The sequence below is a fragment of the Hirundo rustica genome, chromosome 2, assembly GCF_015227805.2.
Source record: "Hirundo rustica isolate bHirRus1 chromosome 2, bHirRus1.pri.v3, whole genome shotgun sequence".
NCBI classification, from domain to species: domain Eukaryota; kingdom Metazoa; phylum Chordata; class Aves; order Passeriformes; family Hirundinidae; genus Hirundo; species Hirundo rustica.
The window spans coordinates 101,029,876-101,050,264 of record NC_053451.1 but is presented as its reverse complement, the minus strand read 5'-3'; the positions used below and the strand labels follow the sequence as shown (position 1 = coordinate 101,050,264).

The window sequence follows — 20,389 nt, the reverse complement described above, 5'->3', positions numbered from 1 at the left end:
TATTCCAAATTAGTGTTTTCCAGTCAGCTACAGCATTTGATTTTTCTGTATAGATGAGACTGCTTACATGGTAAGATAGGGCCTAGCTGTCCTTGGAGATAAGACTTCTGTTAAAAATATGAAGGGGAAAGTTCCATGGTGTTATGGGAAGTCCCTTTGTCACATCTTTTGAAGCACAAAGTTTTAAATTTACGAGTAAGTTTTAAAAGAAGTCTATTTTCCCCAAGCCAGCTTACACCTAGAATGAGGCTTTTCATTCTGCTATAATATCATTATTCTCTTTCAGTATGTTTCCACAATTTCAGTAAGTTACTTAATGTTCCATAGTAACCTTCCAGCAAGCAAGACCACCCTGTTTTTAGCAACCAAGAATATTTTATCTTTACAGATGTGGGGGTAAGTCACAATTGTTTGTATCTTGTATGGAAATTTGTTCTGCAAAGCTTTGCACTTGATAAAGAGCAGTACTTGAGATTCCAGCCCTGTGTAAATGCAGAGCTCTGCAGAGCTCTGTAGAAATTAAACTCCTTGAATATCCTGTGTACAAATCCTGATTTAAATCCTTGTTTTGGTGGAATTCCTTGAGGCAAAGATTTTGATTTTCCCCATGTTACGCGCTATTCATGCAAGTATGGGCACAATAAAATGGTCTGATTCTATCATCTCAAAAACAACCTCTTGTGTAGGTTTATGGTGAAGGAAGGAAGGAGGGAGATGAAGAAACTGGCATTTTGCATGGAGAAACCTGTGTGGGCAGAACACTTAACACAGCAGATAAGCTCGTGGGAAGTGGCATTCAAAGAAAGAACTAGGAGTTTTTAATCAGTAGGAATGGGTAGTTGTTTTAGCTGTTAGTGTGGGCTGCTCAAGATCAGCTCAGGTAGCATTTAAGATGAAAAAGCTCACAAAGTGCACACACAACAGTAACAGAAAATAATTCATCATTTGAAATAAGCAGACAAATACGTGAATACGTAGGTCAGTCTGAAATCATGGAAAATTAAAAACACACCAAGACTGGAGAAAGTGCAATATTTCCTTGAAAAATAATGTGCTAACTAAGCAAGCAACTGAAAGTCAGTAGTGGCATTTAACACTTGGGAGGAGCAAGGCCTTGGTCTGTTCCCATACCTACCATTGTGTGGGGCAGCACATGGCAAGCTGCTGAGTGTGGGCACCTACAGACCTGTGGGAAAGAATGTCTGTATAAGAAATGTTGTCAGATGGCATATGATCACTGGCTGCAGTGAGCTGGGGGTTGGATGTATAAATACTGAGAGCTAAAAATGGTATAAGAAACCACACAATGCTGGGTATGAATCTTTCATTAAAAATCTGACATAGAAAATTACCCTCCCTATTTCTATCTCCTTTTAATGTTGCAAAGTCTTTCCATGGAGGCTTCTTCCTAAACAAGGGAATTTATTTGGGTTTTATTTTTGAAGTTGTTTCTTTTCCTTGGTTTGTTTTGTTGTATTTTTTTTTCTTTTATTGTAAGAAAATGATAAATTCCAGACAGGATATTTTATTTTTATTATTATTATTATTATTATTATTATTATTATTATTATTACTACTACTACTTAAGGTTCTCAAAGTATATTACAAAAGAAAGAAAATGTAAAGTGGATCAAACTTACAAAAAGTGTGTGACATGTTCCCTTTTATGAAATAAGAGAGGCAAGGCATCTGAGTTTCTAAGGACCTATGGGGAAAAATACCCTGTGTCTTAGGTCTTAGTCTTAGAAAGTAAGTGAGAGGTCATTTGTGTGCATATGAAGGCCCAGTGCAGTGAATGGCTAATACAGTTACTCTCTCCTGCTTTTGGCAGTCTCTGAGCATGGAGGTAGTTGTCTGTATTTGTTCACTTTTCTTTTCATCTAGTGCACACCAGATTAAAAGTCATCCGTAACAAGTGGAAAAAGTGGTGAAGGGAGAAACAGTAATCCAAAACTTTCTTTCATAAGGCCTGGAATTACTAATGATGGACCAGGAATGTGGCATGAGTTAGGCCGATATGCTGGTTTTGGCTGGTGTAGAGTTTATTTCCTTCACAGTGACTGGTATGGGCAGTGTTGCAAATCTGCACTCAACATAGGACTGATAATATGGAAATATTTTTGTTATTGCTGAGCAGGGCTTACAAAGAGCCAAGGCCTTTTCTGCCCTTGCTACTGCCATGCTGGTGAGGACCTTGGTGATGCATGGGAGATTGGAAGGACAAACAGCCAGGATGAGTGACCCCAGCTGACCAAAGGGATGTCCCAGACCATCTGACATCATGCTCAGTATATAAAGTAGGGGAAAGAGGAAGGAAGGCAGCGACATTTGGAGAGCTGGAGTTTGTCTTCCCAAGTCGCTGTTAGGTGTGATGGAGCCCTGCTCTCCTGGACATGGCTGAGCACCTACCTACCTCATAAAAGGAACCCACAAATAAAACCAGAGGGGAGCCTCCACCAGTGCTGCCTCAGCTCTCTGCCTGCAAGAATGAAAGGCAATGAGCAAGAGAGAGCTCTGCCTGTGCAACCCCGACTTTAAAAAGACTGGCACCTGCCGGCCCTGCAGTTCCATTTCCAGATCCAGCAGCTTAAAGAGACACTTCCCATTTTGGGCCCAGATAGATGCAGAATACAATAACCTTTTGAGTTACCCAGGATGCTGGGTGCAGGACACATCTGGACTTTTTTTCTTCGTGGTTAAAGAATTTATTTACTGTGTTTGGAAAAAGATCCCCCAACTGGTTTTGGCCAGGTAATGATAACTTCCCATCAGAGCTGAACTTGGTAGGAATAAGTTAATTTTGAAAAGAGCTTTGAGAGAGAAAAAACATCTTTGAAAAGAAATGGAACTGACCAACTGGGAAAATGTAAGCAATGCTTTTCTTTTTGCAGGAACCAGCCACCACTGCAGCTGCCTGCCTGCCTTGTGAACATTTGCAAAATACTGTTCCTTGATTGGGGGAAGCTTGCCAGTAGTTGAAGCTGGATGCTGTAAAAGAAAGCATGTTTCTTTTAGTCTGTGTGAAGTGGAAGAAGGAACTACTTAGAATTGTGTAAAAGTGACTTGTTTTACATTTATAACTTGGCAGCCCCAATGACTTGTGAATTTGGAATGTGAAACTGATCTGAGTGAGCTGGGGCCTTCATTGCTACAGGCTGAGAATTATTGATTTGATAAACCATGCTATCTGCTTCATGGATGAGTATGTGTTGCTTGCTTCAGAGAAATTCTGGTTGTCTCCATAGGCTTGGGGTTATAGACTGTTTATAATTTTGTTTGTATTTCCATTGTCAGATTCTTTTTGATGAAGAGGTAGTTGCACATTTAGCCCAAGTTGTAGCTTTGTATTGTTTTTTAAGTAAGCTGTGATAATGGATAGAACCCAGACTGCTGGAAGTTACAGCACTTCTACTTCCCAGCCCTTGCCCCACCAAAGAAAGTTTAGTGTGCATCTCAACAGGACAATTCTTTCTCTGTTATCTATTCCCTATGTCTATTTTTGTCTGGAAATACTGGTTTTGAAAAAAGCAGTAGTTTGCATGCCCATTTAGTTTCATGACTTCTTTCCTTGATCGTCTGTAAAAGAAATAATGCTGCCTACTGTGAGGGTGGTGAAACGCTGGAACAAGTTGCCCAGAGAAGCTGGGGATGTCCTATCCCTGGCAGTGTTCAAGGGCAGGCTGCATGGGGCTCTGAGCAACTTGGTCTAGTGTACACTGTCCCTTTATTCCAACCCCCCTTCAATGGGGCAGGGAAGTTGGAATAAAATGATCTTTAAGGCCCCTTCTAGCCCAAGCCATTCTTTGATTCTGTCTATGACTGTGGAGTTTGTTACAGATAACTGATTTAAAACTGCAACATATTCCACACAGCTGCAGTGGTATTACCAGCAACAGCTGTCATGTTCTGTGCTCAAATTCAGCCTTTGGTGCAAAAAGCTGTGGGTCCCTATAGCACATTTCTGTCCTGAGCCTCTGCCTGGATTCTAGACCTGATTTATGTGTCTAAAACTCTGTAATACAATCACTCTGGGATTTTTTTTTTAACCAGTAGCTATGGAATGGCAGAAGTCACGTTAGAAAGTTGAGAACAATATATCTGATTAGTGTAAAGTAAAATACTCCAGACATACATTGGGTAATTCTGAGAAAGGAATTTAAATTGGTATTATTATTTTGATTGTTACAATTAGGATCTACAGACTTAGGAGCTACTCTGTGTTGAGAAATGGAGATTGATGCACATCAAACTGCAATCCACTTATCCATCATTAAGCTTCTGCTAGAGATCCATTTAATTTCCAAACAGAAGAATTCATTATCTATCTCCAGAGAATTTTTTTTTTCCTTAAGGATCAGTGTGTGCAGTGAGCTATCAGACAGCATTCTACAGCAAATAAGCAAGAAAGCAGCTGTCTCTAGCATGCAGCTATGGAACTAAAGAATAAAAAATTTCCATGGGCAATACAGAAGTACAAGGAATTATCTAGTGTCCCAAGAGAGTTAACAAATATGGGTCCAATTCATTGCCTTGCCAGTTTTGCTGTGTAATCGGAGACATTGGTTTGCCAGAATAGTCTTGTTTGGTTTTGTCTCTCTAAAACTGTTCAGTGTAATTTGCATCAAGTTTGTCCTTAAAGGTACTCATGGGCAGCATGGTGTCCCAGGAAATTGGTTTCAGTGGAGTGCAAGGTATAGCCTGGGTACTATACCTTGTCCTCAAAGTGCTGAGCTCTCTGCAGGCAATGCTAGTTTCTTTAATTCAGACCTTCTGGCTAAAATGGCCCGACACCAAATAAATCTGACTCTTCCAAAAACACATATGGACTCTAATGTATATTTCCTTGTGAATTCTGGCAGTTCAGCCTAATTCAGGGGTGTGCCCTTAAAGCAGAATCACAGAAATGGCTTTCTGGAATAGATCACTAATAACTCCTCAAGCCCTTCAATGACGAACACAAAACTGTGAATGCTGTTTCAAATGACAGGACAAAAACTTTCTGTATCTGTCAGGCAAACAGATACCAAAACTGAAGCTTCTGATCATATAGTTTAAAATATATGTTTTCTGTGAATGGTGTACAGGGGATAATTCCTTTAGGAAGGTTGACAGTCAGTTAGCTGCTCAGTACAGTACTTTCCAGTAAAAAAATAAACTGCAGATGTTTGACACAGAAATGTCAGGATATTTAATTTTGGGTTAGGGTTTGCAGATGTCATGTGTGTTGTGGAAGCTAAATCTCTGCCTTTGGGTGATAGAGGGAAGAGGTACATGGCACCAGGCATGTCTGGCGTGTGACCAGTGCATCCTGACCTGTGGACACTGTTCTTTTTGATGTTTAAAAAAACCCAACTGCTGCCATTAGTCGTGAACTGTGCCTGTTACAGTAGTTGTGCCTATTTTGAGGATGGTTGGTTGTTATTGTTGAGTTCAGCTGCCGGCTGGTTTTCTCCCTCTTGTAGAAATGTCCCTATAAGAGGGGAGTTCTGTGTGGCACTTTGATGTGTAAACTGCGCACAGCATTGTTTGTTTCATCAGAGCAGTACCCAGGAAGCGGAGGTAAATTTGGACATGCACAATCAAGTTCTTGCTTCCAATCAGGCTTACCACAGAGCATTTTTGTTGACAGATCGGTCCAAATGTTTCGCCTCTTGAATTGTTTTAAATCCTCTTTAAAAGACCTGATGTGTGCATTTATGTTGGTGCTGCTTTGTTTGTTTTCAAAGCAATAGAGTAAGGCTGCCAGCTTTGAACTTTGCAAGTCGTGAGAAATGGCTGAGTTTGGACAGTTTATCTAAACACGATGCTTACAGCTGTGTTTCATTGAATGCACTTAATGACAGACATAACCCATTTGTTCATTTTCACAGAGTAGGAACTGATGGCATTTTCTCTTGGCTATCATTCAGTTAAAGTTGCATTGTCCTGTACATTGTTTCCTTTCTCAGCTGCTAAGTTATTATTTTGGAAACAACTCCCCTTTTTGTTTGGATTTTTTTTGGTATGGGGAGTGGGTTGGGATTTTTTGGTTGGGTTGCTTCTGTTTCCTTGGGAGAGGGAGGGGGGTTGTGTTTTGGGGTTTTGTTGTTTGAGGTTTTTTTCAGGACATAGGTATCTTGGGGAGAAATGGAGCAATGTTGTTTTTTGCTTAGTAGTAGTAATACAGAGTTTTCCTACAGTTTTAGGATTCAGTTCCAGGATCTTCTTAATTTCTCCCCATTTATTCCAGCCTGGCTTTATCATGATATTTAATAGGAATTTCTCTTTATGCAGAATGAGTGCAGCTGCACCCTAGAACATGTGGATTTTTTCCTTTTAGACCCAGCAAAAATATGAATACGGAATATTTTTAAAAGTTAAAATAAAACATGATTGGTTGATAGCCCAGTGATTTACATCTCTTATGGTTTATTTGTCTAGGGAGGCAGCAGCAGCTGGAAGCTGAGGACCCATACGTGGAGGCTGATCAAGACCTGCACAGGAGGGTGGAGCGATCTGTGGAGCCGCCTACAGAAAGACCTGGGGAGAGGCGCATGGCCGAAATGAAGAAACTGTATGGTGCTGAAGCTGCCAAAATCCAGGCAATGGAGGCTGCCATGCAGCTTGTCTTTTATAGGAACTGTGACAAAAAGCAGCCCAAATACTGGCCCATCATTCCCCTTAAGCTGTGAGGACCTGGACTGTGCTCTGACGTGGCACAGTTCTATGGGGTCAGGTGCCTCAGGCTGGGCTGCTGAAGGAATGAACCGCAAATTTTGGTTTGGGGCTTTGGGGGAGAGTCTGGCACGGACAATATGTATTTCTTTGGCATTTTTTTCTTTTACAGGGTCTCACTGTCACAGTCCATTCAACCCACATACAGTTGTCAGGTAGTAATAGGAGGGACAAGAATATCAAACCCGTCTAAAATTCATTGACCGTGCTTGCAAGAAACATAACAAAGTCCATACCCAGGGAACTGGGAAAACTTAAAGCAATGCAGAGAGGAAAAAGACTTCAGGAATTGTCGCTCTTCCTGTTTGGGAATTTGAGTGATCCTATTTTCTAGTCTTATTTAATGTAGTAGTATTAGGATCTTGTTTCACACAGCATAGCTTGAAGTGTTATGTCTGCTAATCTTGGATTTTTTTGAGAACCAGGAGCCCACTGGCCAAGATACAACTTATCAAATTACCATGGCCCAGACACTGGAATTCTTTTTCAAAGGTTTTTAATAAAGCAGGAAGTTTTTCTTCCAGACTGATACTTGTCTGGCAGGAGTTTGACTCTAAGGCAACATTATATAGAAAAATGTTTTAATGAAGGGGTGGGAGGATCGGGCTGAGGCCTGATGTGGTCCTGTCTGTTAGAGATCTGTTTAGCAGAGGAGAAACTTAAGAGGACAGAGCACTATTGCAGCCAGTGTCTACAGAGATTTTTGCCATTCTAATAAAAAGCAGGAAAGAGCTTGAAGGCTGGAAGTTTTAAAGAAGGTTTATTAGAATGGTAGACTGTATCTGACCAATGTATTCAGAGCTGTGGAAACCAAGTAGCCCTGTGGGCTACATCTTATTTTAGGTGCAGCTTTCCAATGGTTAAGTGCATAGGACGTGCACAGAATTTAAAACATTAGCAAGCAGATGTGTTTCCATCCATCTGCATAGAGATGTGCCTCTGTGTGTGCTCATCCATCTGCACTAGCTGTTTGGTTCTGCTTCTCTCACTCTTTACTTTGGGCCAGTTGTGCTTGCCCAACACCAGGTGGAGTGAGGCACACTGGTGGTTTGTGTAAGAGAGGCCAAACTGGCCCGTCAAAACCAGTGGCTCCTTAGAAAATGGTACCCTGAACACTTAAAAGGACACTCTGTGAAGCTCTGCTGATAAATATCATTGTATACCGAAGGGCAGTAGTTTGTGTTGCAGCATTTTCATGCCAGAGCAAAGGAACCATCTGCTGGTTTAATGGTGACATACTCATCTGCCTTCCTGGCAACAGAGGAAGGTTACAATGAAAATTTTAACTTCGTTCGCATCGACTGAGTGTCCAGAGTTTCTCTGTAGCATGTGTAGTTTGTAATGCACCCAGCAGTTGCTGTGCCCTCTGCAGCAGCCAGCTGCAACTAAACAAGTCTGCAGTGCGTTTCGGAATATCTTTGCTTTCAGGAGTAGTTACTGTTTTTCCAAAGCAGCATTTCCATGCCAGTTCCACCTCTTTCACTTTAGATGTGACGAGATGAAGTTAAATTGAACACTGAAATTAAAAAGCCTCCAGTTTCCAAGACTTATTTCTGGTGTGATTAATCTGAAAAACTTCAGTGAGACAGGAGAGAGAAATGGATTATAAACAGTCCTGCATTTGTTTTCACTCTTGTTTTTGATGGGTTTTGTCAAAAATTGTGTTCTGTTTGGGTTTCCTTTCATTGACCAAATAAACTTTCTTCTTAACACCTTGTAATTTACTTTTATTTTTTTTATATAAATAAACTTCTATACTTAGAATACCTCAGTTCTTAGATGGTAAAGCTTTCTTTTAGCTCTGTATTGTTTAAGGAAGATTGAACTTAGAGCAGGAGTGGTTTTAACATATGGAGAAGCACGAGGAGTGTTGACAGGACTTTCACAGCAATGTCAGGCAATACCACATATGTGTGGTGTGGTGCAAAGTGAATGGGAGGGTTGCTGTATCCACTAGGGGAAAACCCTGTCGCAGATTAAGATGCATAATTATTTGCATCTTGTTCCTATTTGAAATGTTTCCAGTGTGGTGATGGTGTTTTCCCTGTGCAGTTCAGTTCAGAAAAAAAAAGGAAGAATGGGTAGGGTAGGACTGGGCTGTTCTTACTTTTCAACACAAGTTCCAGTTCTTGCTGTGGTTGATTCTTCATCCAACTGGTTCTGCTAGCAGAAGTAGAAATTCTGGTCTCAAAAAGTATTTGTAGAGACCTCATATAAGACAAACACTGAATTCCTTTCCTACTTCACATAATATGAAAAATAAATTTATAAAAAGAAATACATAAAGGAAATTACCTTGCCTTTGGTTCTTTTAAGTATTTTTTATTTTTTAATAACCTTAATATTCTATGAGGTTAGAAGGAGAGAAAACTAAATGAATTATTCCCTAGGAACTACGTACTAGCTCCTGAAAGGGGGGAAAACCCTACTGCTGCCAAATAATCTCATTTCGGGGGATGGGCTAGCAAAACGGGACATCTGGCCAACCCCCAGATGTCCCATTTTGCAGGAATTTCAGCAGAACTTGAAAATTCTGTGTTGCAGTTCTTTTACTCTATCTCTGATAAATATCTAATTTCTGGTAAATATCTCATATAAAAGCATGTGATCATGGAGGAAATGCAGCAGCAACTCAAAAATGCCGCTTCAGTCTTCTGTAACATTCACCTTTCTTGCACACGTGTGTTACTGTGGCTGAGGACTGCAGTCCTCCATCATGGGAGCATGTACACTGTTTTCCCCTACAGATGTTCCTTGACAAGAATGCAGCTGTGGTGCTGCAGACTTGATCTTCCTTTTCCAGAAGGTTCCACCTTTTTTTTTCAGTTATGCCAGCTGTTGGTATAGTCCTGCCCAAAGGAAATTCTTCACTTGCTGGTGGTATTGTTTCTCATGAGCTTTTCCCAGCTCCAGTAGAAGGAATTATACCCTGAAGTCAAAAGTTGTCATCCCATCAGTCGATTTAAAAAACTGGTTTCCTCATTTGTTACATGCAAATCAGCCTTATTTTCAGAAGAGTTTGTGATTGGTTGAAGATGCTTTGAAGATAGGAGAAAAGTGTAATAGGTCTTTTCTACAAAAAGCATTCTTAAAAGAAATGAGGAAAAAAAAAACCCTTTTAGAATTGGTGTGATACAAATGTAACAGAAATGAAGCAATGATCTCTTTCCTATCAAAAGAAAAATTGCTTACTTTTATGCACTGGTGACGTTGTCAAGGGTCCTTGTTCTTTTAGAATTATTTCCCCAAACAACAGCTGACAGCTCAGTGTGCCTGTGTGTGCAGGTGACCTGAGAAGAGATTCAACCCTTTTGATGAGGATCATTTTCTCAATCAACATTACGGGTAAGTATTCATCCTTTTTGACAGGGGTCTCATTAATGGCTGGCTGCAAACATCTCACACTTGGAAAAAGTGTTCATAAAAAGCAACCTAAATTTCTGTAACAGCCTTTATGAAGGATAAACATCATATAAATTGTACATACAGATTTGGTCACTTGTATCTTTCTCTTAGTAAAAGCTTCTCATTCATTAACTGAGATATGCTGTAAATATGGTGTCTTCATCTCTTGTTGCACTAATAGCAGTCTAGCTCTTGGTGTAGAAATTGAGAAAAGCAAGACACAGATTCAGCTCCTTGAATTTTAAGTGTGATTTTTGGCATGCTGGGCTGAACATTTTGGCTGAAAGAATTAGAGAGGAGCCAAGATTATTGCCCAAAATTTGAAATACAGTCTGTCAAAAGATAACACCCCAACTCTGTTTTCCTTCTGGTTTCTTAAAAGTCTAAGCTCCTGGAAAATGTATTATTTGATAAATAATACATTCATGCTGTGACAAAAATCTTTTTTCATGTTTGTGCTAATCAATCAGCTGTCTAGTCTGTCTAACCTGTTATCTCCTGTGTTCCTGCATGGATAGTCCAAAGGTCATAGTGGGCTCTTTTCTAGGTAGAATAGCAGCCTGTAAGGGAGTCTCAGCTGCCTCTTGAGGGGCAGTTACAGCCAGAGCGTATTCAAGGCTTCACACATCTTCCTATATTCTCACATAGCTGTGGGAATTGCTGAGCTGGCGCCCAGTGACACATGCAGAGGAGCTCAGGGTGGGTAGGTGACAGACCATGATGTTGCCATTTGGGTTTTGTCTTGGAGACCTGGCTATCATAGCAGAGGAATTGCTTGGACTCAGACCTTTCTTTGGAATTGGTCATACTGGCATCAGCCTCAACTATTAATATAGACAGGCCAGGAATGGTGCAGTCTTGCTTGGCCAAAAGCAGAGAAAGACTTGCTTCTCTTGAGCTTGCAGGGAATAATTGAGATTCTCTGTGCATGGATTTCATTACACAGTCACAGAATAAATTTTTTTGCCTTTAATCATGAATCCTTCCAAGAAGGCAAGCAAGCAGAGTAAATGCAAACATACACAGTTTTTGAAAAGAAAACAATTTTCAGCATAATGATACCAATACCACTGCTGGTTCCCTAAACTACATTGAGATTTTTTGCCTGCAGAGCCTTTTGAAAAACCAAAATACACCTAACTGCTATCCCCATGATTGTTGTTTTCAGCCATCCCAAAGACAAAAATTTGTGGGGAGGAAAGAATGAGAAAAGTGGAAAGGATTGGTGGGGATTTGTTTCTAAATAGTTACAAGTGGTCCTCTTTAACTTTTAGAGTTTGTTTTAAATAAAAACAACAGTTTCTTGACTCAATAAGAAGTGAGGCAAAAGTCTATGAGGAGCTATTAAAAACAAATTACACCACTGTCTTCGGACCTCTGTAATCTGGACCTTAGTGATAGCTGGGAAGGGGTAAAAATACTGTTTCATTCACGTCCCCTAGACAGCTGCCATCAGGGGTTGGCATAGGAAGATAAGCACATTTCTGATCTGTTTATAGGGATGTTTAGAGTCTTTCCACACACTTCTACTGAAGATGAAGATTGAAATACCAGTCCCGAGGTTTGGCTTTCAGCTATCTCATGTATTTTTCTTTTCTAGTTACAGCGACCTCTCCTGATTGGTGACTCAGCTCCACCAAAGTTTACTGTCATTGAGGTCAAAAGGAGTCAAGTTGGAAGACACCTAATGCTAAGCTGTTTAATGTAATCCTTTTTACTTGTTATTTGGCCTGAGATTCAGTAAACCCTTTTGGTCTAGGCTTGTACAAGCAGCCAGCATGAAGAAGTCTCTGCACTGTATTTCAGCAATTTTGATTCTCACATAGCTGTGTTACTCCCATCCTTTGCATTGGACCGGAAAAGATCTTGGTCATCATGTCTGGTTTCTGCTACCTCCAGCAACAACACCATCTCATACATTTCAGAAATTAATTAGGAAATTCCATTTCCTATCACCTCCATGTCTGCTTGTTAAGACTGCAGGGCCTGCTTCTCACTTGCAAAGTGTAATACCAGGGATGTCACAAATTTAAGTTGCCCCTTGTCAGAGAGTTGCAAAAAATGTAAATGTAATTGTGATTAAAGATTATGTATCTTGGGCTTTTTTTAAAATTAAGATCCTGTAGTATCTTCCCTGTGGACAGAAGGCTGGGACTTACTGTTGTAACAGAAATAAATGCTTCAAATATGTTTTTACTTAAGTAATAACACATCAAAGGCCACATTTCTGCTCTGTAGCATATTCCATGAAGTGGCTGAGTAATAGCTGAAGGCTCCCCTTCTGCCGTCCTTCCATGAAAAGTGGCGAGGTTGAGCTAAAACTTCAGACAGTTATGCTACAGTGCACTTGAAACACACAAGTTTTGTCTGTTTCTCCAAACAGAATAATTCTTACATGACTGCAGAATATAAATCTGAAATAGACTGTAAACCAAGAGCAGTCAAATGAATAATACACTGCAGAATGGGAAGGTGGTAGTATTCACTACTTTTTTATCAATTTTCTCTGCATGTGTTGATAAATTTAGGATTTCCAGTAATGCCAGACCACACTGCACTAGTGACAAGAAAGTTTTTGTTGAGAAAAACATGACATTTTCATTGATACTGCTCTGCAATGGAGTTGTGTCAGCAGCGCCACAGCTGCTTTGTGGTCCTGTTTTGGTGTCGCTGCCCTGGGTGTTGGCAGCACATAGGAAATCCCTCCTTGGCACCTCCTCAGAGAAGCCCTGTAGCTGAGCATGCTCATGGCAGCTGTTTTTGTCAGTATATCCTGGCTCTGTGGTCCTTGTCACCTTTTTCTGCTGGCTGCTGGAGTCGGACATGCCAACTGTCCTTGCTCTGAAAGGATGCTGAGTGTGGGATACGTGTGATGACATGATGGTCCCATGGCAACAGGCTGTGATATCATCAATGCCAGATGGTGAATTCTTTCAGGGACACATCAGAAAGAACAGCTGTGCTGTGCTATAGAAAATCCTTACCAGAACTGCTCTTCTCTATCACCACAGAAAATAGAGAAAATGACAGACAAAATTTTCCCTCCTTTGCTTTTTCTGTTGAGCAGATCCCTCTCCAGGTCACCTACAGCTCCAGTGTGCGAGCATAAACACGTATCTCCAGAGTGCAAAAGGGCTTTATAGAGAACTTTTAACAAGATTAGTGTTTTGCCCTTCCTGAGTGTGTTTTACTATGCAGACCTGCTTTAGAAAGATGTCCTGTACTTTCTCTGTCAACAGCAGTTAAATCTTGTTTAAAAGCAGAAAAAGAGCTGCCCTACTGTCTCTTCCCTTCAATACTCTTTTAGTCTAGCTGTGCTACTTGCATTTTCAAGTCTAACAAAATAAAATCTGTTTCTCTGGCATGGTTAGAGCTAAAGCTTTTTTGTGGTAAATACACTGATAGTAATTAGCAGCACTAGTGATTTCTGTTACTTTCGAAAACTGTCATTCCAGGCACAGCCCGCAATGTGATAGTCCCCATCAGCATGATGGAATTGTTCACCTCAATCCAAGAGGATAGGACATCCTACTGGAATAAAACATACCAACTGTTTATATTGTTGGAAATTTTTTTAATGTCTTACTAAAACCCAGTGATTAAACAATTTTGTTTTGCTAGTTCAACTTCCTTTATGACAGGCTTTTGAAGTCTGAATTTATGTAAAACTGTTAAAATGCTAAAAAGTTCAGCCGATTCTCAAGTACAATGCAGATTTTTTCATTCTAGTAGGGTGCCCAAAATTATTATAATAATTGTAAAGTAAATGTGTCCAAAACTTGTGTTGTGTTTCTTGATTTTCCAACGTTATTTCAATTTCCTGGTTTCCGGGATTAAAATTTGAGGCTTTGTTTAATATATATTTCTTAGTGAGCAACCTTTAAAATACTGAGTGGCTTAGCAGCTGCACTTTCAAATCCTGAAATACCATCTGAATGTATACTAAATGTAGGAAAAACACCTCTGCCTCTCCCACCACTGCCATCCCTGTGAAGCTGTCTGGAATTAAATGAACGTGCACTGTGATGCATTTTTCTGGCCACATCTATAACACTTTACATCTCCAAGAAATCCAGCTGAGCAGTTTCCTGGGCTTCTCGTTGCTTCAGTTCTTTTCAGCACAGCTCTCTTCTTGCTCCCTCGTGTTCATTTTCACAAAGACTCCTTCCTGACTGTGTCTCTCCACCCCAGCACACGCTGTTCTGCAGCCTGATGATGCTCTCTCAGCTCCTACGCTCTTGTTTGCCTCGCACAAGGAGGGCAAAAACTGTTGCCTGGACACTCAGTTGCCAGACTAATGGAGATGATCACATTTTCTGGTCAGTGCCTCTGGCACCATAAATGCTGAAAGCAGAAAGTACCAAGACCCTTCCCACAGCATTGCCCCTGACCTATCACTGCGTAACAGAAGATTATTCTCTCCCCTTTTCCTACCTAAAAGAAAATTTCCTCTCTGCTGTGCAAGTGGTGGGAATTGTGTCACTGCCAGTTTGTTTCTCCCCACTGCAGCCAATCACCCAAAACCTTTCTAAAGCTGCAGAGCAATGAACAACCATGATCCCATTGAACACCAGGGAAAGCTTTTGTAAGACTTTCACCTAGTGGGAGAAACAATTGCTGGATGCAGTGCCTGGCCTTTACAATCCATCTGTTAAATTTATGTGTCTCAACAGTACATCTCAGTCAACGGCACCTCCAAGGGCAAGGAGTAACTGTAACTTGGGAGCTCAGCCATTTGGAAGATCAACCAGGCAACTGTGATTTATTCCCAACCAGCAGATGAGGAGTTGCTAAGGCAGTTTCTCGATGTAAGAATGATTTTATCTCTTTTTTCTCTTTTCAGCCCTCTTGGCCAGCTGGCATCCCGTTTTTTACTTTTCCAGCAGGCATTGGTTCAGTTTGGCGTGATCCTTCAGAGTGGGAGCAGTAGCCCATTTAGAGCTTAAAACACATAAAGACTGACTGGCTGGAACCCCAGAGAACAACTTAGCAAGAGGCTGATGAGGGCACTTAGCCAGACCATCTCTGAAACACTATTGTTAAAAGAACCTGATATGCATGTTAAGTAAATGTCAAATATGCAAAACCCAGTATATGTAACATGCAGATAATAGCATAAGGTAATGAGCCCTATCTCCAAATAAATAATAGCACACTCATAACCACAGGCAGTTTCAATATTTTCTGTTCACTTTCAATGTCCTCTGGATGGGTCATATCTATAACACAATAAAACTCCCACAGGCTCCAGCAGGAACTGGATTTAGTATTAAACCCTGGCTAAAATGAGGGAAAGAAATTTCTCTTACACACAAACAGGCAAAAGCTCTAGAATAAATGTGATCCAGGAAGTTATTATATAAAGGCATTGATAATTTCATTTGCATATAAAATAATAACAAGAACGGAAGCTAAATTATCCCATATATACAGAAACCCTGGGTGTTCAGGATTGGCTATTCATTATTCTCTTGTCATATAAAGCAATTCAGTCTGCAGCTGCATTTCTCTTACAAATCCAATTCAATCAAGAGAACCGAAACATCATTAGCAAACCCACTGATTTATCCACCAGTAAAGTGCTGATACAGGCCTCTGTTCCCGCTGTTAATAAATTTTCTGCATAGCAGTGTTGGCTCTCTCTAGGGATCTCCCATTATTCTAATGACTACAGATTTCTAACTTAACCACTGGAAATTTTAAACCTGAAAGTCTATAACAGTTCAAAACCTGTGGGAGTCATAGGAAAGAAAGGACATGAGCCAAACTACCCAGTTGCCTCAGAGGTGCATCTAGATGTAACTGCAGATAGAGCAGCACCTGGTGCTTTAGAAAGTTGCTGTAGTAGGACCTTTTTTTCCCCTTTCTGAAATACATTGTCTCCTGTTTTGCTCATCACTTCCTCTCCCTATTATCCCGAACTTGCCTGCAGAGCTTTGCCTCCCCTCTGTACCCTTCCCTGGCTCCTGCTTGGTTTGTTCCCTTAATTGCCAGCTTGCCAGGCTCATTTACCTCTGCCTCAACCTCTGTTCTCCTCCAGAACTGCAGGAAGTGCTCTGATAACCCCTGGCAGGTGTTGTCTCTGGTTCCTCCTGCACATCATCTACCACCAGGGCTCTGGGCAGGCAGCTCTGAGCTCATCAAAGCATCACCTTGTTGATACTTAATATGCATGAGCCTTTACACACTTTTTCAATGCCTGGGCATACACTTCTGCTTCCTTTTCAAGGTGGACTTCAAACAGTGTCACTTCTAACAGCCCAATGGGTGTTTGAAGTAATGTTGTCTTTTGGGAATAATTTTATAAGCTGCCGTTTCTGTAGCTTCTTCTTTAACGTCCTTGGGTCATTTTGTCTGCCAGGCTCTTGTGATGTTTGTTTGGTTTGCCTGTGGCCCTTTCATCTTTTAAACACAAAGAAGCTTGGAATATTCCTTGGAATATTGGATGACAGAATTAATGTTCTAGGCTATCTGGCAGTTACAAAACACTCATGTTCAGCCTGAACTTTATTTAAAAAAAAAAAAAAAAAAATCCAGATTGACCTATGACAGTATAATGCCTTAATGTTTAATATAGTTTTAATTAAAAAAATTATTCCTCACTTGGAATATTGTTTTTCTATTTGCTGAACATGATATACAGGAGAACAAGAATGAAATAACAAGAGTCTTTAAAAAGTGTTTTTTTATTTTAAAAATACGGGCACCCCTATCTATCTTATGTATGCTATAAATAAAGGATAAAATTATTACCAGTGTAAGATATTTGACACATCCATTTACCTTTTTGTATCTCCTAACTGAAGAATTGATACGTATGCGTGACTGGTGTGCTCAGCTGTTATGTTTTAATCACGTGCTCGTGCATTTGCAGAAAATTAGCTGTCTGTACTGAAAGTAGGAGGAAAATGCTCTTGTTTAGAATAGGTATTTGGACTTTTTTAGGAAAAAATCACCAGGTTTAATAGTAAAGGGAATGAGAAATTACATTAATCTTCCAAACTCAGCATTTAATATCCAAATGTCATCTTGTTATTTTTCAAGTTCCTCAGTTGTATTTATCAGGTTGGGCTTTCTGGGAGGGCTTTCACTCATCTGACCAGAGTGGCTTGAGCTTTTTTACTCCTGAGTGTCACATTTCTAGCCAGTCTAATGTGTTTGGCTTTCTGTTGAGTCAGGAGGAGGTGAAGCATTTCCATGATGTCAGCAGATCTGAAGCCACACCTTCCTCCCAAAACCACATCTCCCAGAGCTGATGGAGGATGTTGTGTCTTAGAGCCGTTCCTGTTACCTCCCAGTGAAAAACCTGTAGGGCTGTGCCAGCTCCTGTAGCTCCCACAGCCCAGGACACCCATCCTCTGCAGCTTGTTGGCACTGTGGGCACACCAAGGATGTTACATTATTGCTGGCTAATGGAGTCTTTCCCATCTTTCCTCCAACACATCACATTTTTTGCTACAAACCACAGCTCTGGGTATAGCCACTTGCCAGAACTGGAGTGTGCAAAGCAGGAAGAGCAGTACAGAAGCAGTAAAGCATACTGTGTGTGGGGAGGGAAAATCCCAACACAAAACCCAAACCAGCATTTTGGAATGTGTTAGTAGACAACTAAAGCTGAGTGGTCCTTTAGGAGAGAATTTACTCAGCTTTGTGATACAGTTTGAGGCACCATTCATGTTTACAAGGGCAGCCTTAAAACCTTCTGTAATCAGTTACGAGCTTGTACCTATTGACAGAAGTGAAAAAATGAGAACTAAAGTGAAATCAGCTGGCTGTTTCTCAGTCTCCACTGCCCAGCTAGAGCAGGAAAAGTGTTAAAATGATTCCTGCAGTTTTCCTCCCCAGTTTTTTGAGTTTGATTTTTCAGTTTGCAAAAAAGGTACCTGAGAATGTTCTTAAATGCTCTCTGTGCCTGCCATCAAAGGAGTTTTCTACTTTGGAAAAAAAGAGAGAGCCTTGTCTCAAAATGTACTTTGCCAGGAATTCTGTCCTGATTAGGCTGCCTTGGAGCGCTTTCTTGGGAGGTTGCCATGCTGAAGTTGTTGGATGGCAGCCATGTGTTCAACACTCTCAAAATAAAGCCTTTTCCTTTAATTTACTGTGCAACAGAAAACTGAGGTTAAACCTATTGATGCCACTGGAGGGTGGGGCTTACATACATATGTATGCAATTTTCAGAATATTGCAAAGAGTGCATATATGCTCACACAGAGGTTGCTCTGAAGTTGAATACTTATGTTCCTTGGGTATGCATTTTGTCCCTCTCTGCTTTCTTCATTCACAGATTATCCCACATTCAAATCTCCCCAGTGGTACTAATGAAAATGTTGGATAATCCATACATTTGAGTCAGCTCCTCCTAAAGACCCTAGGCTGGCCTCTCCAGCCCACATGATCATACCTCACAATAGGAACTTAGCAAAGCACTTCAGTAAGTGTTTATATCCAAGCCTTCAAGGCTGAACTCATCATCTCTGATCAATCTCAAGGGAATTTTTGAGCCCAAATGTTTTAGAGTGAGGTATGTGGAAGAATGCCTTCATAGGATTATTGTATCATGATTCACATAGCAGGAGGTAAGACTTGCCTCTCTCACTTGGAGAAAGGGTTGTCAGCATTTCTGCATTTCACAGATCCATTCAGGAGGATGAAATGAGATGGGCTGCGCATGAAAGGAAAGGTTGTATCCACTTGTGGTTTTTTTCTGTATAACACTCCTCCGTTTTCAGATTGTTGGTGTACTCTTTCACTTGCAAGCTTTCTGCTCTATGTAATGTTTTACTGAAACCACTCGTATTCTCTCAGATCACTATTGTTTCCTACACGGTTCCCTACCAGGTGTGGGTTGTATCTGTGGCATACAGACAGAGAAAGGAACAGAAGCAAGTGTGTGTATGCAGAATAAAAATAGCTTATACTGTGACCTTCCCTCTGGTTCCCCCCAGACCTGGATCTCTCAGGGACACTCACGGAATATCCATGCATGTAAGTGAAAAATTCTTTGCTTAGGGTAAGGTCCCTCATGTGGACCTAAGTAAAAGCAGAGGTCCTAATCAATATATTAATCCTTCATTTCCAATGATATCTACTATTTATTTTTTTTTCTGTGCCTCTAAAATCACAAAGCAACATTGTTAATTCCACAAGTGAATTCCACAAGGGGTAAATGAAATAGAGATGAGTCTATCTTTTAACACTGAAGATGTTATTTAGTACTCCATAATTAACACCAAAATGGTAATCACTAATTTTCAGATAAAATTTACTGTGCTGCATTGGGAAAAAATATGCATTTTGTTGAATATATAATTATATATTTTTCAAAGCCATCACTGCTTATATTTACATATTGGGAAACAGTTGTTGGAAATGTGACCTACTTGGTAATAAGAAGCAGTTTTCATTTTGAAGACTATTTATTTCTTACACTATCATACCTGAATGTTAAATTCCTGGAGGAGTATCTAAATGTTGGCTAAACTGTATCAAATTACTTCTCATTTTTTATCTTTCCCTTTCTCTCTTTTCCCACAGACTAAACAGTGCCAAAGATCTGAACCATTTTGTTCAGCATTTTGCCGGATGAGCTTTGCAAACAGCTCTCTGCAGTGAGCACTAAAAAGTGGTTTTGGTAGTAGCAGTTGGAGTCTAAAGTGGATCAGCTTCACATAACAGGTACAAAAGACATAGGAGAGCATGAGTCATTCCCCTTGATCCATCTACCTCGAGATGCAGAGAGGTGACCACACAGGTCACCTCTTCTTTACATACAGATATAAAGTGCACAAAGTGTACAAAGGGAACCAATTGTCACCTTACTTCTCTTTAACATCCACAGCCTCTGTGAACAGATCACTTGGGAGAGAAAAACCACATTATTCCTCAACTGCACATGGAATCACAGAAGCTCAGTACAGAGAGGATGGCTGAACTCCCCTTGAGAAAGGCCTCAGAGAACGCACACTGCAACTAAAACCAGTTTTTATCACTTCTGATTTCCTTAAAGCTAAAATACATTAATGTTAACTTTCAAAAGGAGACTGCTTTATGGGTCCCTGATTTTATAGGGCTTTGGAAATTTGCAGGATTTTTGCAAAAGCACAGTAGCACCCCATGCACTCACTCTAATCCTCTGGAAAGTGGCCATGACTGCTACCCACTGACACTGCCTATGCAGTAGTCGGATGAAGGAATATCATGATTAACCACTAGCTTCACTATTAGCAGAGGGAGCCGTGGAATATCACATATAGCTGATGTGGGAGATGAG

The 20,389-nt window shown here is 40.5% G+C and overlaps 1 protein-coding gene across 1 annotated transcript in view; it reads left to right on the top strand.

Moving 5' to 3' along the window:
- GEMIN8 (gem nuclear organelle associated protein 8) overlaps positions 1–8,483 on the top strand; it is a 28,304-nt gene extending 19,821 nt beyond the window's left edge. Inside the window, exon 5 of the mRNA XM_040057238.2 lies at positions 6,421–8,483. Coding sequence (XP_039913172.1) covers positions 6,421–6,671 — 251 coding nt within the window. The 3' untranslated portion in view covers positions 6,672–8,483. The remainder of the gene's footprint in view (positions 1–6,420) is intronic.
- The last annotated feature ends 11,906 nt before the right edge of the window (positions 8,484–20,389 follow it).